A 25,317-nucleotide genomic window follows, 5' to 3' on the forward strand; every position below is an offset into this window, starting at 1 on the left:
CCTTAATGATTCTATGATTCTATGTTCCTTGTTCCCTCTTCCATGCCAGCCTTTGGAGCAGATCTATGAGAGAGAGAAAACACTTCTGCTCCGTCTTAACTAAATGTATCATCCCTTCCCCTCCTTATTTCTAAGAACTGGGTCAGCCACAAATCACTTCAATAAGAATTACGCTGACAATACTTACTTTCATCTTCAATGTACCCCTTCCAGTCAAATGGAGTCACTGTTGAATTAACCAATGTACCATTTTCACCTATGGTGCTGTTTAGCTGGGAAGTAATATTTGTTTCCAGAGTAAAATTGTCTGGAGGCCACTGCAGGCATTTATTCCTCAGGTTGCCCATGAACAGCTGCAGCCCTATTAGTGCAAATACACTCAGACAAAACACAGTCAGGATCATTACGTCCGAGAGCTTCTTCACAGATTGAATTAGGGCTCCCACGATAGTCTTCAAGCCTGCAAATGCAAAGGAACTTTTATTCTGATGTTCAAAACTTTTTTAAAGCATAAAAATGACAGTGTCTCCCAGTAAAGTTAGAGATTTCATGCAGAAGCCCAAATAAATGATTGTAATGTCTGTGAAACAACATTTTTGTGAAGAGCTTTTCACTTGTGAAAATGAATAAATAGCTGAAATTTATGTTCATTTGAAACCGTGAATGGAATGAGTTGAATATATTTCAAAACACTTGTTTTAATGCTAAAACAAGTGACTTTTTTTATTCATGCTGTACATGAATCTCACATAAAAGACTTCTTTCTTTTTATTCGTCTATATCTCTTGCCCCAAACCGTTGCTACTGTCAGTTTTATAACATACTAGGTTTAGAAGAAAGTAGTAAAAAGCCTGTTCAACAATAAATAGGATTAAAATTTAATGCTATAAAACTGGAGATGGTTTGGAAAATCGTAGAATTTTAAGATAATAAATCCCCCATGCAATGCCCGTGCTATTGTTTATTATCTTATTCCTTCATCTTCTTACTAAGTCAACATTTCAAACAGTTCTATTTTTTAGATACAAATATTCACAACAAATACCACATAACATCATGTAGGTAAGATACACATGGGTAAGAAAACTTCAGGGTTACTGATATTCGTTGAATGTGGAGAAGAAAGCTTGACATCATACGATGCAAACCACACACGCTGTGTACTGCAATGTCTCATGCAAGAATCTGTTAAACTCAAAGGCTGATTTCAAAAGGAAAGAGCTCATGTTAAAAAGCAATGAATCAGAGATTTCAGTGAATTCTAATATCTTCCGATTCCTGCTTTTTTGTGGAAAGAAATAAGATTTATGTTATAAAATATGAATTCTGTTTCAGTGAATTAAAGTCAGCCTCAGTGTTTAACCTAGCTCTCACCTGGAATGACTGATATTGTTTTCAAAGCTCGGAGAACTCTGAATGTTCTCAACGCTGAGACATTGCCCAGGTCCACAAACTCTGTCACATATCTGTAATAGGGGAGTTCACACACAAACACAATGACAGGATAAAAAGGAACAGTTGGGAGGTACAAGGGGCCTAACACCTTACACCAGTTACTTCTTACCTGGGATTACAGAAATAGTTTTCAAAGCTCTCAATACTCTGAAAGTTCGAAGAGCTGAAACATTGCCTAGGTTTACAAATTCTGTTACATACCTGTAGGATTAAATCACAGTTATTCAGAATCTAGGCAAAGTTTATGCTACTTACTTGGGTCTTTCATCAAGACCGCTTTGGCGTTTTTAGCAAAAAATTAAATAGCAACAGTCAGAGGTTTACCTTTCACTGCAGTTTGCCTTGCATTAATACGCTTTCAGAGCCTTCAGTTAAATTAAATGTCTCTGAAGTGAATCGCAGTGATTTAACTTTGAAAGCCTAAAATTTAGCTAGACTAGATTGGTAAGTTTGGAGAATGAAGTCAAAGGGATGTTCCTTTTCTGCTCAGAGAAAAAAATGCAGGACATGAAATTAGCCTCTCTAATACTAGCTGTACTAATGGCTTCTGCAGTATTTATGTCTACATCAAAATATGCATGTTAGAACGTGAAAATTGTTTTAGACAAAAGTAAATCCACACAAGAATTTCCATTTGACAAAATTGATATGTATCAATACTAATTTCATGCCCTTTTTGCCCTTCACTTTCAAAGAAAAAGCAAAAAACAAAAACTTACGCAAAGGTAATGACAGTGAAATCAAGCCAGTTCCATGGATCTCGAAGAAAAGTAAAGTCTTCTAAGCAAAAGCCCCTTGCAATGATTTTTATGAGTGACTCAAACGTGTAAATTCCAGTGAACGTATACCTGGAAAATATAGGAAAATTTGATCAAAATAAGTAGCAACATTTTACATTGGTATTCTGATAGAAACCTGATGATCAAATGAGAGAGTTCTTTTTTTTTCAAAACTGGAAAAGAAATACAGTAAATAAGCAATTTCTTCTAAAATGCATTATATTCATCATATATACTTGTGTATTTATGTGCATTATTTGTGACATGCTGTTGAAGTACAGCAGTCCTGATCTTGTACATAAATCAAAATAAATAAATCCATCAAATAAATGACATATATTAAAAATTCATTGGTGTCACTCAGTTTAAAAATGCAACACTAGATCCGTTACTGTTAACCAAGAAAGTTGTGAGCATAAGTTACTGGATACTGTCTGAATCACTGACATCTAAACCATCTAGTATTAACTCTAAAAAGGGAAGAATGCAAGCACGCACTGAATTCTCACTTTAGGAATACTTTTGCTTATATGCTGTCCTTAACTGATGTGTACAAATAGATGGCCATGGTTCTGCTATTAATGCAGTGGCGTAGAGGAGGGGTAAAAACATTGGGTAGATGCTAAACCATGAAGATGAGAGAAAACTAGTGGAATCTCAGTAGAATACTATCTGTAAACAACTTTCATTTTTTCTACCCAGTCATTCTACTAGAAGGAGATTTCAATAATTATTCAACATTTCTACATAGCTTAGGGAGGAAATAGTAGTAGTGTCTCATGATAGTTCCTGCCAGCACACATGGCTGCACTTACTGGCATGCTGACTCCTAGAGGAACAATCAAAGATATCTTTAAATAACATATGCAACTTACTCTACATTCTTTGTCCAGTCCGGAGGGTTACTCATAGTCATAAATACACAGTTGGTCAAAATAGTGCACATGATAAGCATGCTGAATAATGTAGATATAGTTAAGGAAAACATAATAGTAATTTATACAATATCATATCAGCCATATATCTTAAGTACAGTAAAATATTGCCACTTACACAAATCTTTTAGATTTTGGTAAACATTGCACATATATTTTGCTTAACCTGGTAGTTTTCACTTTAGCACATTAAACTTTAGTATTAGTCTTGATTTGTTGATGTCCTCATGTTTTGTCTTCAGCTGGTATGGAGAGGCGAAGGAGATGGCTCTCACATGCCTGGGAGGTAACATGAGCTGAGTAACTTGCAGAAGAATACTGTTCTACTTAAGTACCTGATAAGACTGAAAAAGCATTAGTCTTTCACTTCTACAGTTGTGGTACTAAACTCAACAGCTGGCATATGCAAGGTAAAAGAAGTTTATCCTATTTACCATGAGCCAGAGAAAGCACACACCACCCCAGCACCCAGCACAGCCAGTCTGTCAAAAACACAGAACAAAACACAGAATACTGTTTTTAATTGCTGAAGTGACTGTATTCCATGTTTCCCTATCACTAGCTTAGCAGTACATGCTTCAGTCAGTGAAACAGAAATCCATAGAAAGCTCACAGATTAAGGTGAATAATTTTCCAGTATTATTTTTGGGCTCTCTCAAAATGCGTTAGCAGCAAAAGAAGCATCTCTTGTTCTACCAATGCTGTAATCTGAAAATGGTTCTATAATACCTTGTGGTCAATTGCTTGAAAAGCGTGGAAAACTGGTGAAGATTAGAATGAAAATTTATTTTTATTTAGATTTCCAGCAAGAAACAATTAGGTATTCAGGGATTATGAAAGCCAGACTAACAGCTCAAAGGGGCTTATGGTAGGGAGGTGGGACAGTCCACTCGGGCTTCACTATACCCAATGCGATGTTCTTGGTTTACAAGATCATTGGCGCTACAAACAGTGTGGTCCTTCCCTTTTCGTGGCAATAAAGTAAACTCGATTATTCAAACATTTGAAAATACTGAAGTAACCAAACGAGACCAAAACCTGACTCAAAATGGCCACCTGATGGCAGCAAAGAATAAGAACCGCTACACCTTTATGCCAAATGCTTAACTCTAGTATCTCTCTAAACGATGTGTTCCTTAAAAATAGTTGCATCAACATAACTAGCAAAGAAGCTAGCTTAAACTGAAGAAAGCCATTTACAGATAAACTTGCATATAAGAGGATTTTGAATTTTGTTTGGGTTTTTTTTTTGTTTTTTTTTTAAATCAAGTAGATAGCATTTTGTTGTTTGGGGTATATTTTTATGCTATGGTCAAACCGCCCCCCCAAAAACCCAATCCTTCACCCTAGTGAAGGAGGAATAGGAGAAGAAACATCTCAGCCTAAACTTTGCAGAAAATTGGTGCAAACATTAAGATCATCGCTTAGAGCTGCTGAAAAATTAAAACTTGAGCATATCTTTTCAAGTAAACATTCAAATCACCGGGAAGGATTTAGCTGCCTGATTCCCATAGATAGGTGGGTGACCTTTGTCTAAATGCTTGACCAAGCAGTGAATATTGTGATATCTTTCATTAAGTGACTTAACTCGTTTGAAGATCATGTTGTCATACAAGCTCTGTACAGTAAAAATTGTTGTTCAGTGGCATAGAATAAATGATTAGAATGCCTTACAATGCTTGTCCTCACAGCCCACAGACAGCTCTAAAGAGTCTGACTTAATATAATTGGGACATTCCTTTAAATAAAAAGAATCTGTTTTGGTAGATGAAAAACTTGGAGATGCCTGGCTGCAGCTTCAGTAGTCTCAAAAAACAGTTGAAGAAGTGGAATGTCCTCTTAGGAGAGCTGAGATTTTATCCCTATGCAGTGTCTTATGTGTTTACAGCTAGGTATCATTCATAACAAAGGCCACAGTAGATCCTTGCACATTGCTCTCTCTGTACATAACTCACCACATCTGTGAGCTGCGTGGCCAAAGTGCTGTTCGCTCTCAAAGGGAGCAGATGCTCAATAAGGGCTAACATACTTCGAAATCTAAACTCTGGCCATGCTTTCCCTTATAGGAATCTCAAACATAACTGACACATTCAATGTCTGTGCCTCTCTTCCTCCTTCTCCCACATTTTGAGTATTTTATTTACAACCTCAACCTTCCCTTAATTTACTATTTTATGTTCTATAATAATTCAACTGTACACATAGGTAAACAATTCTGATATATGATGACTTACTTCTTCATGGAAATGTACTGCCTTTTTCATGCTCTTCCCATATAGGCAAGCAGTAGGGTTAGAGGCACTACTCAGCCTCAAGCTAATCAATTACTGGAGCAGCTGAAGTCTCTTATCACCTGTGCAGACTTGGTGGAAGATTGACTGAAAAAAACAAACATTGCCAGTTGGTTTCTCAGCTACCTGCTGGCAGTCAGGCCACACTGAATAACGCTGTAATTTCAGCTTCCAAAGGCTAGCACAGGGGTACTTAGCAGGTACCACATTTTCTCTAGAGCATCTCCCTGTTCCTTTCTAACACTCCTTGCACTCTGCAGCTCCAGCCACTGCCACCTCCCTTCTTTTGTCTGCTCAGCCCCGCCCCCCATTCTTACCTTTTCATCCTTTCCTATTAATGCCAAAGTCTGGCCATCTCCCATCACTCTTTTGTTGCCCCCTCAGTTCCACACTCTACCTTAACTCGAGTCAGGCAGGCAAAAGGGGGGCGGAGGGAAAAGGCAGAATACCAGGAGGTGAGTTAGCAGAGCATGAGAGAGAGAAATTCATGCTGTTACCAGTTACTGTATCTGATATTACAATAGGTACCGGCAGTGAGGAAGAATACTTGCAGGGAAAGTCTCTGAGCACTGGGCAGAGACACACTCTGTTTCTTTGCAGGGGGAGCAACACCTGACCACGTCTGGGCACATGTGATCAGAGCGCCCTATACAGAGGTTCAGAGAATCTGGAGGACGTACAGATGAAGGTTTTCCAACCAATGTGCCAATTTCATTGCGCTCAACACATATCTTTCACACTGAAAGTGAAAGGCACAGTTCGGTTACAAAGGCCAAAATGCCAAACACCCACCTCAAAACATGAGAGCAGTAGAGCTGATCGATAAAAGTCAGAAGATTATTAAAAATAGTAAGCAACATTACCCCCTAATCTTTTTCTTATAGGTGGCTAACCTTGTATAAGCAGCTGAAATCTAAACCTCATTATGGAACATATTATGTGGTTCTTTCATTTTTGCAGTGTTTGTACCATACTGAATGGGAAAAAAAAAAAAAAAAAGAAAAAAAAGAATCTATGCATCTATTCTGATGTTCAAGAGAAAAAAAATAAAACATTCCCTATGTCTATACCTAAGATTAAAATAGCCCATCCCATAGTTGGCTGGTTGGAAAAGAAATCAGTCCATATAGTCAAAGGAAACCTCCTCCTATAATAGAGCTAAATTACATGATCACACAATCAATTAATGGGTAGAAAGAAAAATATCAGAACTGCATATTGTTTATTAGAATTGCTTTTGTTCTGACTGCCATCAAGACCAGCTGGATACTCTTTCAACACAATTAGGAGGAACTTAAGACCAAAACCAAACTCAGTAATCAGTATGCCAGTAAAAAACATTACCCACAACTAGCACAGATGCAGGGTTGGAAGATATTGTAAATTAGAGTCTATAACTTGAATGGATGAGCATTCATTAGAGACTTCAATCTGACAGTATTTGGCTGCGTTTTCTCACCATCACCACCACCCTGTCTGTAGGTCTCTGTCAGGTCCCTTAGCTACTGTCCCCAAATGCTCCCTGACTCCTCTCCAGACACCTTCCTTCCTCACCTTCTCTCACTGCTTTAACTTGCGGGGAGCTCAGAGGAAAAGGTCTTCTGAGTCAGCAGCAATCAGCCTTGTTTCTTCCTTTTTTCCAAAGACCTAGAAGATTCTGCCAACAGTCTCTAATAATAAGACTTCTGCCTTTGACTAACTGTTTAATGTTAAAAGTCTTACTGTCTTACTGAAGTTTTCATTTGGTGACTACTTTTCCCAGTCCTAGGGTTTTGCAAGAAAAGTGCACCAAAACCTCACCCGCTAGGAATTCCCATCAACCTGTTATGACCATCAGGCACCGATCCCACATGCCAGTCTAAAACTTTACCTTGTGCACCATCCCATCAGTTATGGTCCCCCGGTCTGTCCACCATCTGCACATACAGATGCTTTGCAAACTGCAGGACTGCTGCCTATGCTTTCTGGCAATGTATTAAATTTGGCAGAGGCTTACAGTGCAACTGGGCAGGTTTGGGAATGTGAGATCCAGCATGCGTGAACCAGGCTTCAGGCATGCTGCTGCAACAGACTATAAAGCTGGTCTTGAGGATGGCCTCAGAAGGACCCCTCAAAGGCAATATAAATATACCCCCGAGCTAGCTGTTCCTGAGCAGTTGCATATCTGCCTAATTGATTGCAAAACTGAGAGCTCTTCTGGGATTTGTGAGCACAAACTGCATTTTTCTTTAAAAAAAAAAAAGTAATTAAAAAAATTTCAATGTTAAATCTGAAGAAACTTTTCTGAAAAATTGATCAAGATGGATTCTTAAATCCATCTGCAGATTTGTACAGCAGAAGTATTGAAATTCAACAGATCAGCTAAAGTGCATCTATATGATATATACATATTTTCTAGTATTTATGAAACCTTACCATAAGTCTTTCACTGTAAAATAAAAATAAAATTAACAGCCTACAAAAACCTTTATTTACAATGAAATAGAAAGTGTTAGGAGTTTTCTTAATGTCAGCGTGTAACATTTTGAACCACCATTGAAAAAGGATATGAATGTACCAAAATTTTAATAGCTATTTTTCTAAGAGGATTGAAGGGAGTTAAAATGTACAGGGCAGAGGTGGCACTGAATCGGAAGATTGCCTTCCCCTTATTCAATACTATAAAGGTCTGAAAAAGAGAAAGAAAAGACATTTTATAAGTGTGTATTCACTGTAGGTGCTCATTTAAAAACTGTTCCTAGTGACCAATCACCAAAATTGTAACTTTTTTAATAGCTAATACACAAAAGCCGTGACTCATTTTTGAAATAAAACTCATTTCCAGTGCTTACCTGATGTACCTGACATATGAAAATATAATTTTAAATACAGAACATTCAATTCATTAACGTTTTTATAATACTTCTTCATTAAACAGAATAGTAATATGATACATTTACATGATGTGTTTCTTGTAAAAAACGTGCAGAAATGATTAACTAAAATTATAATTTTATTTATGTTTTCCCATAGAAAACTCTCTCTTCCTGTTTGAAATACCATAAGCAGGGAAACCTTACCTGTGGATGATAATGATGTGTTAGTAAGAGAAATCCCTATAGAAACCGATTTAATATTCTACCCATTTGTTCATATTTTTTATTCTAGTCTGTTTCTCGGTGTTTGTGCTAAGGAGAGAGGGAAATAGCAGTAACACATATAGCCAGGATTAGGTAGATCTCTGAGGACTGTGGGCATCTGAATACACCTTACCAGAGGAGAGCAAGAGATACATCCCAGATGACCTCCCTGCAAACCCTGCATCTGGGTTTGCAGGTGTGAAACTTTCCCAGAACATACATACTTGTTAAATCTAAATTTTAACAGCTAAAGAGCCTATCAAATTTAAAGAAACTTAAAGGCATGCAAGCCTTACTTCAGAGAATTGCAGAAGACTGTAGGCTGAAAGCTTGTCTATTTTTCTCAAATAAATCCGCAAGCCAAATATAAATGGTATGAGAGCAAACCCTACAAACATTGCTCTGCTTCCACTGTAGACCATCAGGGCTGCAAAAGCATTAACACTACAGCACGGGACATGTGGACTGTCAGGTTTGTTTGTGGCACTAAGGTGCTCTTCAAGTGCAAGATGAATCAGAAAAGAATGAAAAACTGCAGAAGGAAGACTCAGTAACTCAGAAGAAAGCTGCATGCAGTGAAAGGGATGATGCAAGGATTATAGCCTACATTCAAAATGAATTGAAGGTATTGAAGAATCTGCCCAAGAGAAATGTCCAAAATTACTTTTTTGGTTTTGTCAGAGTTGTATATTTCATAAATAAGCTATGATAAAGCCTCCTTGTTTTTCGCTATGTTGCTGACAAAGTGAGCTGTAAACTAGAATGCCAGTGGAAGTGTGGGAAAGGGTATGTTGGTCTCTTCTGGTGTCTGTGACATCGAGCATTGCTTCGAGACTGTAAGCAAGTGGACTACAAGGCTATTTTTGGGAAGGCTGGCAGACAGAGAAAACGTGCCAAGGAGGTTCAAGAAGGACAATTCTTCAGTCTGCTTAGATTTGGGAAGCTTAATATGGTACAGATACAAATCTCTAGGAGCACCCAGGAGATGGAGAGAGACGTGGAGATGAGGGTTTCCACCAGTCTGTGACAGATATCAAGTACGGAAGGCAGAGGAGAAGCAGGGATTAAGCCCTGAGGAAAAGCTGTCCCAGTCCCAACTCACTTGCTGGTTTCTCCCCTGAGCTGTCTCTGTCATAGCTCTACACGGCACACCTTCCTATACAGACCAAACCCCTTAAGAGTAAGGACATTAATAGTGAGCCTTTATATTGGCTTGAGTACAAACTCAAGATGTGTAGGAATGGTATAAGATATGGTATAAGATTTCCCCACATCTGCACAGAAATGGAGACACTGCATATGAAACTGAGGACAGTGGGATAAAGCCTGAGCTAATGTTTCCAAATGACAGTTCCAGTTATGGATTACAGATAACAACAACCTTCAAAGTGTAACTGCAGATGACCCAACCTTAAATGAAGCGTTCATTTTAAATACTGAAGCAACCAAGCAGATGAATGATTTTTTTGGCACAATGTTTTAAAGCCTCACACCCCAAGGGGAAGGTGAGTTTCCCCTCCCAGGTCTGTCCCCAGCCCCCAGGACTCACAGCTCAGAAAGCTCCAGCTCGCCCTCTCGGCTTTTGTAGCTATGAGGTAGTTGATAAAATACATTAAAATCACACTCCCTACTCACTTTGTAGCTAAGACTGCACCACCTACGTTTAGTCAACCTACATTTTTTAAAAAATCTTTGAACACAAGCATATTAAACATACATCTCTTTTCTAACATGCCTTATGGAAAATAACAGCATGCTGGCACAGTTCCAGTTTCAGATGGAAGCTGCTGCTATTTTAGCTGTTCTACTTTCTGCTGCCCTGCATAAGCAGCACCAACAAGATGTAAATTCCCTACCTCAGTTTTAATTTTTCACTCAAAGCATCTTTGTGACTGGAGCCTTCACAATGACTTTTTTGGTCCTCTGACTCCTAGCCTTAAACATGAACTAAAATTGTATCTTATCTCTGATGAAGAATTTTCATTAAAAAATACAGATAACAGCTGATATCCAATCCCTGTGTAAGCTTCCTTCCCTGGTAAGCCCGCTATATCTCACCCCAGTCTCAACCCAGATGCAAGCCAATGTGTAGGCAGTGTGGATGAACATGAAGTATTGTACCCAAAGCTGTCAGGACAAAGTAGACATACACTGAGAAAAGCTAAATAAATTATAAACGAATGGTAAGATTAAATTTTTTATATGAAGGATTATGTATACTTTTCAGGGCTTAGGTTTTAAAGTGCTTTAATAATTTTATAAAGTCAGAAAACCTGCTTACACGCAAAGTATTTGAGTGTGAATATAAATTCAAAGAAATCCCTAAAAAGAAGTCCCCGATTTGCCACTTTTGCATCTGTAACCTGGATCCCAGTTCTGTAACTTCTGCCATATTTGATATAAACCCTGAAACTGCATTCTTAGCAGGGAAAAGAAGGAGGAGGAGTATTTTGAGAAGATGCAGCTAAGAGGGAAGAAGAGCCCACACTGAATAAAGATACAGTCTCTAAGAACCTCTTGGGACTAAGAGTTCCCAAAACCTTATTTCTCCTCTCCTTCCTCCCAGTTAGCTTTAAACATAGTTTCTGGAAGGCTACATTTAGCAGGCTGACCGCTGCTCCATTGCATTTCTGTTTCCTACAGTTAAATAAACACCATCTAAAACCTCATAGGACCTTCTGAAAGGGAAGAGGTGACGTATTGTTGAGCTGGGTCTTTAGCTTCTTGGGAAAAGCCCCAGGGGCAGCTAGAGCAAGAGACTCATGGCATATTGGAAGTTGGCATTTCTTGTTGTTGTGGTTATCTTTTGAAACCATGTTTTCTAGCAAGACCTTATTTTTTTGTTTTGTTCGAACTTTTCACTTAAACTATCAAAAATATCTAAAATCACTAGTGCATTCACCTTTTCTGATGTGGTGAAGTTAAGTAAAGCAATTTTACAGAATCTTTTTGTTTCTGCAACCCAAGACAAGTCTGGGAATCCCAGGAGCGAGTGGTTTGATCAGATTAGGGACTGATATTACCAAGTGCCAGGACAAAAGGAGGCACCTTTTCTGACAGACATCATTCAACATCCTTCTGGCAAGACGCAGAGCATGAAGTGGCAATCAACAGTGCTATATCTATATTATTGTATAGCACGAGGAAAGTGAAATAAGACCCATTTAGTTCCACTTATTCTTTCCCCCTCTTTAATGTAGCAGCCTAGGTTCAAGAAAAAATAGCCAGCCCTTAAAGTATGAAACCAAGTGGACCAGATTTTGATGCATGCCTGCAGGTCAGGATCTTAGGGGGTTCCAGCTGATCCTTTCTCTATAGACAGTGATGTGAACCTCCTTGATCCTTTGTGATGGCAGCTTGAGCATGAACAGGCAGTTGCTATTATACTGGGAACACACAGATTTGCACTTCCACAGAAGTGGAACACAAAAAATGGGTAAAGTCCAAGTTCATTTTTACTCAATTTTTGATTAAAAAAGAAGAGCATTGCAACTGTTTAGGATGCTAAACTTCACAGTTCTGAAGACCAGCATTATTGACCACCACAGTCAGCAGCATTTCATTATAATAAAATCATGAGGATATAAGAACAGGTATTGTATTATATTGTAATAAAATAATTATGTTTCTAGGGCACAGTTGCTGGCATTCAGGCTATCTGTGATACAGTGTAAATCAATAATACTATCAGGTGTGTAAATTTGCTATAATGGGCTGTTCTGTTGTCAAACGGCGGTTGTCAATTTTTTCCTTTTCCTTTCAACTTCAGATTAATATTGGGCATGAATATGTCCTCTTTGGTTGTAGGTTTTGCATAGAAGCACAGTTACAAAACCATAAATCTAGCACACCTATCTGTTTTTGTTTCTCCTAACAGGTTTTTCCATTTTTAACTTTTCATCTCAGGGCTACCTTACCCACAAATTAAAGCTCTCACACCAGCTCAAAACATTTATTTATTCCTGTCTTATTCTGTATTAAACTGTATCAAATCATGGCATGCACAAACCTATTGCTTAGGAAAAAAGTCCCAAAGGTGAAATGTAAAACACTCTAGATTATGTTTCAACATTCAATGCATGCAAAAATACTTGTTCAATCTTGCTACAAAAACAGGGAAAAAACCCTCGGCCAGTAGGATGCAATGTTTGCATATGAGGCAAATGATGGATGATTTCACTCATGACCCAAATTTGGAATGAAAAAGATATTCCTAAGATTCTTGTACAGGTTTCCTGAATAAACACTGTGACCATGTTCATTTGTATCATTTGATCAGTGCTGTAGGTGACCATTTCTATTCCCTATTTGAAACTTTGGAAGCCAAAATGATATCATTTCTGTCAATAAATCAGGTATAGTTTATGCAGAGATCTTAACAGAGGTCTGAAGCAACAGTGGCATCTGCTAATCCACACACTTGTCCTGACCCTTTCTTGCAAATAAGTATTTTCCTTTATTCTAGTGGTTTTCATTAGATCCATATAATTTCAGATAGATGCTTCCCCAGGCAGAAATATAAAATCTGTAACCATCGTGCAGCAGTTGTCACACCGTTACATTGGGAGAGGGTGTGCTGATTGACTCCTTGGCTTTACAAGGTGGAATTCAGAGAGGGATAAAGAGAAAGATGAAATGTTAAACGGTACAGAGGTAAATGCATTGAGCATTAAAAGTCTTCATGTCTTCCTGGAGATGTTCACTTCTGCTTCAAGCTTTTGTCAAACTATTTCTCCTTCTGAGACTTGCAGGAGCATCAACTGCTACCAATACTCTCAAAAGACAAGTGAAACAGGATAAAAGTCTTTCCAGAATTCACATACAGCTAAATAAAATCTAGGAATTAGATATCTTAAAGTCAAATTATTGATGTTAGACTTCTGTTAGGAAAATCTATTTTCCTCCTACTGAAGGAAGAAAAAATGGAGAGAATTGTAGCGGATGAGAAATTTTTGTCCTGTCTTTGACTGACAGGGCTGTTTCTATTCCTGTCCTGTAGAAGATTAAAGTACGTGCATGGAGAGGATGTGTGGACTTCAGCACAAAGAAGAGAACCGCAGCGGGTACATGACTAGCCCATAAAAGATATTTAGCGTGCAAATAAAAAGATTCTTCCTTTCAAATAGTACAGAAACTTGGTTGAATATGTTCAGCTGGTTTCACTCTATTTCTGGCAACTCTGTCATCAGACCTGGCTGATGTAGTAAGTTTTCAGCTCTGTCTGTGAAGGGACTGAAAGGGTCTTCCATTTCTCAGGGCTCTAGAAACGTACCTGTAGGTCATACCTAGCATGTATCTGTTTTCACTGTAAGACACACAAGATCGACTGATTTGACTATAAAGGTCCAGGATGAGCTGTGGGCAGGCAGGGATATAATTACATGTGATTTTGTATGATGAACAGACGCAATTAGTACAGAACTCTACAAGGCCTACTTTTATAGAAACACATCTTCTATCTTTGTAAAAGTAGAACTGTGATTTAAAGATAAAACTTTATACACTCTGAATGGCAGATAAAGGCTTTTTCAGAGGCATCAGATAATAAAGATAAAATCTTCACTTTTTTAAAGTTTGCAAAATATGTAATCTATTATGTATACACACATTTGTATAGTTTTATATATTGCTTATAATCAAAGACAACATACTATGCTTCAGCTTTGATATAAATGTTCCTTTGATATAAATTCAATTATATCAAAGGAATAAATTTTGATGTAAATGAAAAGAAAAGGATGAAAAAAACCATTAAGGATGATGGATTCTTTCCTGTGCCATAGAGGACAGTGGGCACTTTGCTAATGATTTAGAGAGCAGTGAACAGAAGCCTAGATTTTCACGATATTTATTTATACCCTGCTACCTCCATTGTACATCCATATTACAGAATCAGTCATAATGTTACATTTATTGCCAATTTGATTAATTTAATGTTAAAAATAATATTACTGCAAAATTCCTCCTCACGTAAAGCAGGAGGACTGGTGTGCCAAGAGCAGAAGGTAAATGAGTTCTAAAAACAAACATTAGCTAAATGAACTTTTTATAACCAGAAGATATTAAATATTTATTTATTAACGTTCTGGAAGGTAGAATGTATATGTATCATTAGTATCAAACATTTTCTGCTCTTGTTGTATACCAAGTTCTTTTAGCAATGCTCAACTGTTTCCGCATTATTAGAATGACATTTTCCTACATGGTTGCCGCTTAACAGACTGAAGTAACAAGCTATATTACCCACTGCATGGAGATGAAATGAACGTGATAAAACACTCCAAATGCTGCCATATGAACAGGATTGATATTAGACTCACTTTTTTATTGATGTAATATGGGTCCATGTCTTCCAAGGGCTCAGACACCATTCCTGGAGGTATGTCGCCGTATATAAACGGAAGTGTTTTTCCTGCCTCCAAATCACTGTTTGGCTTTGGCCCATTTTCATCATCGTTGTCTTTACGATCTTGTTTAGAATTCTTAGCTTTTTCTGCAGCCATGCGTTGTTCAATAGCTGCAAGAGACTCTCTAGTGAAGTATTGGAAGCTGTCTGGTCCTGGTGGTACAAGCACTGACTGCTCCATCTTTTCATCCTGCACATTTTAATTACCATTTATTCTTCTGCATAGGAAAATACTAAAAGAAAGCAGAAAATAAAATTCAAACAAACATGTTAAAATCACCAGGTAAGAAAGATATAACATTTATTTTTAAATGGTTTTATTTATGCTATGTTGGAATGTTCAAATACACAGTATTGAAAATTATGTAAAGGAAAATAAAATAAGCAGTTTAGTTGGTGATTTGACCTTTGTAAGAGGCACTTGCATGGTTCTTATGCTAGTTATATAAACTGCAATAATTTCGCAACTCTAGGACTATAATGGTCTTTTGCTCCAAATAAGTAAAAGCGTGATACTTAAGAACAATCAGATACATTCTTTCCTCATAACTCTAATTATCTTAAAATCACTTCACGTTCCTCTGGAATCAGTCAGGATTATATTGGTAACTATAAATAGCACAGTTCATCAGACTAATGCAGAAATTTCCACTGAGTTCAGCAAGAGTATCAGAAAACAAGCACTGTAGAATCAGAATTTCTATTAAACAAATAAAAATCAAATCTGCGTATTATGAGGTAGTAAAGTAGTGGTTCCAAATAAGTTTTTGTATGGGTAGTTATTCTAGATAACAAGAAGAACAATTGCCTATTTTTATTTCAATTTAACTGTTACTATGTATCTGGTTCTTTATTCATAGCTGCAACTGGATAATTCTGGAAGTATTCTAATATATATATTTATTTATATATTGCAACTGAGAAAATAAACCTGATGAGGGGGGGAAAAAAAAAAAGTCCTGTTAAAACTATGGATCTGGCGTCTTTCATGCTGCTGAATAATTTTCTGAATGACATCAGACATAGAGATGGAATGTGTATTTGGGCACACAATGGCGCATATATCCCTCATGCCTGAATGTAAACATTATTTGCAGTCTCCACCCATTGCTGGGGTCCTTGTGAAATGGTCAGTCAGCCTTTCAGGAGACTTAAGGGTCAATGCAGGTCAGTACTCATTGAAATAAGCTAGAGATACGGAATGACAGAGCAGTAAGAATACAAGAGATGGTTGGGGGGAAACGTATTAAAACAAATGAAAATGTGACAAACAGAACCAGGAGTTATGGAAAGAAGCTGAAAACGATGAGGAAAATAGAGCAAAAAATGGAAACAAGAGGAGACCATAATGAATATAGAAAAAATTAGGGGAGAAAGTGAAGAACATGAAAAGGAAAAAATAGGAAGACTGGAAGACTAGCAGTATAAAAATGCAGAGATGAAAACAAAGAAAAATAGAAAAATAGGTGGAAGAACAGAATATGTGGAGAGGTGTAGGAAGGGAAGCAAATACAGATACGGTTAAGCTTTCTATTAAGTCAATAAGGAGAATAAGAAATTAGATGAGAAATAAAGGGAGAAGTAGAAAACCATAGCTGGGAAATGAAAGAGAATGTCACTAAAATATATTAAGTAATAAACCCCAAATTCTCTAGATCATTAATGCCAGGGTGAGCACAAACATCTTAATCACACATATGCATTGAGTAGTGGTATATAGTGGATAAAATAAGTGCTTATGGGCTCTATAATCCAATCTTTCTTGATTTCTCAGAAAAATAAAAAACCCCGTATTTCACTTGGATGTATAGAATCATCACCCACAATCAGAAGAATGGCTTCTAAAGAATCGAGGTGGCAGATTTGTCACTAAAAAACTAAAGGGAACTAATCTCCTACCAAAACACAAAGTATTGACCCATGCAGAGTGTAGACTCATGCCAAAAACAGTTCTCTAAAGCTTTTCCTTCTTTCTAATCCTGAAAGGAATTGGAATCACCCTTACTCCATTAGGGGGAAAAAGGATATAAGAAAGTGTACCTCAACCAACAAGGATTTAAAATCTCTTCCTCCACGTAGAGAGCATCCTCCGGACATCCCCCAGCTCCCCATTTTGTGGTTCTGTTTAATTCTGGGAATTGACTCTTCAGTCTCTTAACTACTGAACAGTTATAAACTCACAGTTTTTACACTCTGACATTATTTCCTAATGTTCAATCACACCTCGTGGATACTGGAAAAGAAGGAGAAAAAACTACTAGCCACACCACTGTCCTTGCTGATCCCCAAACCAATCCCCGTAAGTGGCACCGTAATTTGGGAAACAGATCTCATACTAAGCCACTATTCAAATATTATGGGAGCCACAGCTGTAGGTGGATACTACGTGCTCTGTGGCCTTCAGGGAGATGCAGAGACTCAAGAGAGAGAGGCAGGCTCTCTTCTCTGCTCAGCTTATTTGACAAAGGAAGTGATGAAGGCTCGGCTCGGCTCAGCTCCTCTCCTCTCCTCTCCCAGCATAGGTATAATCTCCATGGGCACCAGCAAATGAGGCTACACAGCCATGTCTGCCTTTCCCTCTCCCCCTCCCCATGAGACCCAGGAGGTTGGTTTCCCCTTTGCCATTTTTCCTTTGAAAATTTTCTTCATTATCCAAAAACCCCACTGTAGACGGCACTCGGTGTCCCCTGCCGTGGTGGCCCGCGAGGGCACAGCAAGCCAAACGAGTGGCGGCGCAGTGGGAGGGAGGGGCCGGGCAGCAGCAAAGGCAACCTCATGTTTTGAAGAGGAAGGAAATGGACAGCCAGCGAGCAGTCAGCAAAGATGAGCTCTGAAACCCTACGGTGCCCTGTCGGGATCATCTTTTAGTTCAGCTGAGTGTCCTGAGCTGGCCTGCAGAACAAGAAGGTAAGCCTGCAGGATTTGCCTGCAGGTGCACAGAAACAAGCTACTTCACAGCCATTAGTTACGTTGCAAAAACATTTGATTCAGCTACTGCGTTTACATACGGAGTTTAAAAACAGCAAATGCTGTGGGCTTTTCTAATAATACCTGTATTTTTTCTGTAGAAAGGAACATTACTTTATTTTTCTATAATTAATCCTAGAATGTTCTTAGGTCTGTCAAATGTACATGGAGCTAGCCAGGTACGTACCTTTAGATATATCTAAATCTATGTACGCTGTACTTAACAAAACATTTCAGGAGACTTTATGAAGATTAATACTTTTTATCCTCTACTTAACAGATTAGAGGATGATATTCCAGATACATTTTCCTTTTCTTCATGCATTTCCATGATTGTAAGTCTTCAGAATTGAAGTCTTCTACAAATTTGAAAGTCAATATTAAATACATACAGAATTCCATACACTCTTAATCCCAAATCACTTTCATCTGTCATATTACAGTGGTTAACTGAAAGGTTTGTATTTCCTTTATTATAGCTGATGAATTTATTCTCACTTATCTGTGTAAGGGATGGATAACAATTGATACCAGGCCAGCAATTCAACAGAGGAAAGAATATAAGAATACACAAAATATAGATTCCTTACTAAGTCCTTTCCTACTCTCCTTCTGAAGTGAATGAGATTTTTTTCCTTCTTCATCTCCAATTGTGTTTGAGTGACTTTCTTATGAGCAGTGTATCAGTAGGCAAAACATTTCAAATTTTGGAAAATAAGGTACTCAGAACATTTAAGAATAGAATCATTCTGTTTCTTCTGAAATTTCCACGGCAAAATATATTTATATATACTTTGTATTATACAGTGTTGTAAGCCAGATAATTCCAGAGCATACTCAATATATTCTGTGCGCATGGACCATCTGTAAACCACATGCAGAATAAGTCTGAAGTTACTCAGCTGCATCTGTGTAATTGCACAAGGCACAGCTGATCTGCCCATGCATATTAAGTGTGAAGCATCCAGAACTACACTGGATTAGCTATGCACACACTGACCATCAGGGCGATATACATGCAATTGGTTCAGCACTTCCCTGATGGATGTGATCTACTGTACATCTTGCGTAGCTGTAGATCTACACGTACTTAGAGAATAACTCAAGGTGTCAAATATCCACAGAGTTTCTGCAAATTTACAGAGTCTTCAAATTTCACTTAAATAGATTTTCTAGGCAAAATAGAGGAACACGTTGGCAAATAGATGGAGAGATGGTGCCTTGTCTAACAGCGATTCCAAACCAGTTGCACACTAGCCTTTGAAGAAGTCAATTAGATGATACTTAACTCTCTGAAAAAGAGACAGGTGTGAACAAGAAGATTATTTCCTAACCTGTTAAGCATCTGGTTTACTGTTAGCTTTCATGTTCTTCATGCCTTCATAGCAAATAGTGACAAGAGTTTATGGAGAGTTTAGGCAGGAGGACCTTAGCGTACATGTAGAACTACAGTACTGCAAATACCTAAACTTTAGCAAGCTAATTTCTTTATATTATCCATACGCTTAAATCTAAAACTATAACATGCTTTGATGTTTGATCTTCTGTGACAACATCCATGAGTTAAAATTTAGCTTCCATTTGCCACAGAATATAATGAATGTTGAGACGTTGAAGTTCCATTGGAGCCTATATGCTAGAAATTTGATTGTCCAGTTCCAACAATGCTTGTTGTACAACAGGTCTGGTTCAGCTCTATACTTTCACCTATGTAAACACCTATATAAAGCCTTCCATGATCACCTTTATATCCATATACTGAAATCAAACTTGATCTCTAAAAACCAATCTTTTTCCTGCCTCTCCCTCCATCCTTCAGGAGCCAAGATTGTCAGCAATGTAACTTTTAATATTACCCAGCATTTAATCTTATTCAATTAGCATAGCAATATGATTAACTTAAAAAAGCTATAGCTTCTCAGATTTACCATGTAGTAATGTGCCATGTTTTCTAGAACATACTACGTAGATGTTCAGTTTCTTCTGTGGTTAACACTGCAGGCGCTGAGTGATGTGAACATGTTTCTAATGTACAGACACGGTGAATAGACCAGAATGGTATTTTTGCTCTTCTGTTGGCCTAGTCATGTCACGCACAGATAAACATGTGACAGGCATGAACTAGAGAATATACGCTAGAGAATAACTAGAGAATAATTTATGTTCTTTACTTTTGTAGGTAAAACTTTGCATACATTGGAAGTAATGGTGAATTAATACTTATACCTCCCCTACCCCACTTTTTTTTGTATTCTCCAATTTCTCAATTTGATGAAAGGTCATTGAGACTAGATATGTACACTGCTACATGATGCAGTCTGAGATAGTGCAGCTCTGGTTTGCTGGCTGTGAATGTGCATCCAAGATGAAGTAGAAAGATGAGTGCAAAAGGGAAACGCACATGAATCTTTCAACAAATACACTGCACCTTCTTTTGCGCTGCTACTTGCAGAATTAGTGACTCACAGGACTCTTAATTATATACATCACAAAATATGTTTAGTTACACTTGGTGATGTAAGAAATAAGTCATCTCTCACCACTAACAGAAAATAAAAATGACACTAAATCAAATCAAATATTAAGAAATTAGCAAATGAAACTGGGCTGTTTTCACTGCCTGATTAATTTCCCTTTGAATTTCAGGAAGGCACCCTTAAATGTCTGTACAGACTGCTTTTTCCTTGTACTTTCCAGCACTGTGAAACTGATTGCTAAGGGAAAACTCAGGCAAGAGAATTCTGCTAGAGTAAGCCGAATTTAATCTTTGCCCTTCACTTTGCCCTTGCCCTGTGACACACATTATGTTTTTGCTTTTGGCATAAACTAACAAATCAGTTCTATTAAAAATCATGCATCTTAGTATTTTGAAAAAGCATCAGAGTAGTAAACAGTAGCATTATTATTTTGAAATGCTCTAGATGCAATGATGTAACATTGGTAACTTCATTTTTGTAAAGAGAGTAATTAGATATTAGCGAGGTTATCGGTGATATGCACAGGGAACGTCACCTGGCTGATTCAAGGCACAACTAATAGACCACAGCTACTGCAAAATAAATATAAATCAGTGAATCTACATGTAAACTCACAGAGCCCAAATCTCTATGTTGTATTACTTCTCATTGTTTATTGGCACAGTTTCTCATTATTTTTGATTTATCAACTACTCATTATGATTCTTGTCTTCATAATACGGAATAAGTGAGGATTTGTGGGAAGAGAAGAAGGAAGGTATGGCTGTCTAGTGCAGTTTTGTATGTGAGGCCTTAGCTAAGGAGAAACCCGTGTTTCTTTCTTCACAAAACCAAGCCTGTATCTGGCCTGTTTATCTCTGTTTTAGGACTACCACAGGTAGCAAAGGTAGGTAGGATATCCAAAGCAACACACTTGGCAGAAGGACAGAAATCAGGTTAGAATATTGGGATTATGCAACTTTTTATGACTCCCTATAGCTCATATATAAAAATAAATTTAATTCTCATGGGCAGCTTTATAAGGGAAACATGCATATTACCAGACTGATAATAGGATTCTGCTGTATCTTTTTTCACCATCTTCTTGATGTTCCCTCTCAGCATGGATAATGCAGATCTGGACACAAGGACTTGCTTGCATTGGATTACTTGGACTTGGCTAACTATATTTATTTAATGCATATTAATTTTAAATAAAGGGTAGGTACATAAATACTGCAGACATCAGAATAGGGTACATACATATGCACTGAGCTATAAATGAATTATCTGAAATACTGGAAGCAATCAAATAGCATATACTAGCTCAAGTGAAAGTCTATGCTTTGCAGCTAGATATTTCCATTACCTAAGCTGATACACAAGCAAGGTTATCGGCACAGGGAAAGAAAGGAGAGGATGACTATTTAGTTTGCCACAGATTTGCAAACAGCCAAGGGTAGCTATGTGATTTAAGAAGGCAGTTTAGTGCCCCAGTCTAGGCTGCCCCACAGCCAGAAAGCAGAACAGAGAGAGATAGGAAATATAGCTCATGTCTATGATATCCATGCTGTTGTGTAATTGCTTAGCTTACATCTCATTACATGAGTATCTATGCTAAACTCCGTCATTAGCTCCAGGGAACTCAAAGCCACATTCTCCATCAATCAGCAAAACTCTTACACTACCACGGGCAACAGACCATCTGATCTCTCTTCGCAGTGCTCTGCCATCACTATGCAGGATTGAAATCAAGCTTAATGGGATAGAAGGAAAGCCCACAAGAAAAGATGAACTTGGCATCTTAATGGTAAACCTTCATTTGGGAAGGCAATCATGGCTTCTGATCCCTGCTCCTAGAACTATTTCTCTATTATATCTAATAAATTCACTTGGGAAGAGTCGGTTGAAAATCACTGGAGCTGTGTTCATAGCTGAGAAGAAAAAATTTAGGAATACCTATGGGAAAAGAGGGTTTACTTCTAGTCTTCACTCCCAATTAATTTCTTCAATTCAGGAAGAAAATACAAGCCTCAGTTTTGAAAAATAAAACAAAATAAAACAAGCCGGCCCTCCCCAAACGAAATAACTAACCAAGCAAAACCCCCATGTTGGGAAAACAAGAATGCACCCGGTGAGCTATCTGTACTAGGAACTGTTGCCAAAAAACAGACTTTTGTGTAGCTGCAGCCTTTTTTTCCCCCTAATACCTAGATTCTTAGTTCTATCCTTGATTCTTGGTGAGAGTAAATCAAAAGACCACATGATGTGGACACAGCATTTTATTCATCGCTATTAGTTATATATATATATGTATGCATTGTTGAGATTGCTATTCTCATTACATTTTTAAATTTAACTAATGTACCTTTAAACCAATCTATAGCTACTGTGCTTTGCTTTCAATTAAAAATAAATAGCTTGCTTCTGCTTACTGCTTTGCTAGCTTAATTCCATTAACTACAACCAAGTCATTTCTATTTTAGAAAGCTGAAAAAACAAAATCAGTTATGCAGTTCCATAGAAAGAAAAAAATATTTTAATGGGACAAGTCACAATGCATCTGCATTACTACTCCATCTGAGCAAATACATTTAATAGGTTAGAACTACTGGACTGCTACCAAGCTGTATGAATTCCATGCTTACTGTGTTCCTGCAGTGTATCTTGTGCAGCAAATAACTGCAGCACAGAGTAGCAATCTTTCCGCTTTCTTTCATTTGATCAGAGCAGGGACCCCTTCTATTGGCAATCTACGTTACTAATTCAACATTAATTTTCTCAAGCAACGTCTGAAACATCTGTTTCCATTTACCTTAGCAAACATAATAGCACCTTTCTTCGGTTAAAAAAAATAAACAAAGCAATGTAGGCTATGCAGTGTAAATTATATAATGCTGCTGATTCATTTTACATTAAGGTAAAATTGAACTTAAGACAAGATTTAAGTACTGGTTTTAGCATATTACCACACTTGGGAAACAAGAAATAAAAGCTGATGGAAAACAGATTGCTCCATACCCTGGAATGATGTCAAATTTGCAGAGCTAACAAACCCAAAGACACCTCCATGCTCAAAAAAGTTGCTAAATTATGACCCTTGTGGGTTGCTTAACCCCATTAACAATGTTCTGGTACTTGCTATCTCATGTGGTCAATGGAAGGGCCAGGCTGACATTATAACCGGAAGCCTTAATGATGTAATGACAAAAGTATTTACATTTTCAAAACTTTCTGACAGTTTTAGTTATGTGTGTATTTTACTTGCAAACAGGCCGAACAGCAAGCACTGATTTCACTCCTGAGGTTCCTCTGAGTCAAGGAAGCGGATGTGGGGACAAGAAGAATGTATTTAACACACAAGATAATGGGAAAAAACCAACTGTAATTAGGGAAACCAAAAGAATTGCTGGTTTGCAAGCAAAATGATGGGACTGCTATGAAGCGATAAAAAAACCAAAATGGTAGAAGCTTGTAAATACTTTTTGTACTGCACAGGAAACCCAGACACCATGTGAAGGGTAAAAGAGTTGAGTTTCAACTTTCTCCAATTAAATATTAGAAACAAAAATATTATTAAATATTTTACCCCCTTGCTTTCACTGGCTGTAGACTCAAGGCATGTTTCAGCACATGCTTGTGCACGGTGCAGAGAGGAGGCAGTAACAGCCCCACTGCTCTGTGTTAGAAGCAGGGTATTACATGCTAAGCCAGTGCATTGCGGCACCCAAAGTGAGGATCCATCTCACAAATTGTCCTTGAAAGGAGGGAGTGCTCAAGGAGTGGGAGATGCTTAAGCCACAAACCAGCTCTGCAGCCCAGGAAGCGCTATTGCTGCTGCATGACTTCTGTACGGCTCCCGTGCTCATCATCCCCTTCTGCAGCCGTCAGCCTATCTTAGGTTTTACGAGATGCAACAAATACATGGGCTGCATTTGAATTAAGTGTTTATCAAAATAATTTGTATGCTATATGCTAATGTCATGTAACAATGTAACATATAACACATGCCTGTAAACACATGGCATTTTTATTGCTGTTTATGCAGGCAAGGCAATGTATCCTTTTTTACTGGCCACTTCTGATCCTGCTAAGGCCACACATCTACAGTTCTCCCCACATGCCCCTCTTCAGTTTTGTGATTCTGAACTCATAAATGAGCAATCATTTTTACCAACAGTAAGAGGATTCTGCTATTTCTTAGTAGGCTGCTTTCAACTTATTAATAATTTGCTAATACTATGTGAGAAATGGCTTATTATTAGGACATTAACAATTTCTTTTTACAGTAGCACAATTAGTATCTGTTCTTGCAGGTACAACTTTATTTAACTTCATAAACTATTTTATATATACAGATAGCTCTCAAAATTTCTTACAATGAATAAAAAAAGTCACATCACTGCTGTAAAGAAACTTCTTCTAAAACACAGACCTGGTCAAAAATAAACAAATAAACAACTCTCACTTATTTCCTGACAAGTTTTGAACTGATTTTCAAAAAAATTTCAATTAACAATGTTAATTCCAATGTCATTTTGGAAAGTTCTCATTAAATGGACATTCATGAGGCCACCATGTTTTAATCTTGTGTCCAGGCACGGCTATACATGACAGTAGTCTTGAGACCTGACAGTGCTCAAACCCTGGCACCTTGTGCCCTAGAGGTAGTATAGTTGCACAGTTAATTTACTCTATTGAGTATTAGATAAAGTAATTTGCATGAACATCCAAGAATTATTGCTGCTAGTAATCAAGCAAGCAAGCACATTAGAGCTAGTTCCCATACCTCTGCCTTCTTTTGCAATTGAGGTGATGTACCCCCCCTGGGTTACACATTGCCTTGGCAAGTCTCTCTGGCACATCTCCTGGGCAAAGACTACCTTTCCTACAAATGACACCTATGGTT

The 25,317-nt window shown here is 37.7% G+C and overlaps 1 protein-coding gene across 1 annotated transcript; it reads right to left on the reverse strand.

Moving 5' to 3' along the window:
* Positions 1-172: 172 nt before the first annotated feature.
* On the reverse strand, positions 173-15,224 carry LOC104075521 (sodium channel protein type 2 subunit alpha-like; the record flags this gene model as incomplete). Its single annotated transcript, XM_009576057.1, has 6 exons — positions 14,900-15,224; positions 8,010-8,128; positions 3,110-3,199; positions 2,175-2,303; positions 1,375-1,466; positions 173-460 (listed from the first exon to the last, which is right to left on the reverse strand). Coding segments are annotated over exons 1-6 (985 nt in total), but the record flags the coding sequence as incomplete, so codon positions are not given.
* Between the last annotated feature and the right edge of the window lie 10,093 nt (positions 15,225-25,317).

Source organism: Fulmarus glacialis, unplaced genomic scaffold, assembly GCF_000690835.1.
Source record: "Fulmarus glacialis isolate BGI_N327 unplaced genomic scaffold, ASM69083v1 scaffold7954, whole genome shotgun sequence".
NCBI lineage: Eukaryota > Metazoa > Chordata > Aves > Procellariiformes > Procellariidae > Fulmarus > Fulmarus glacialis.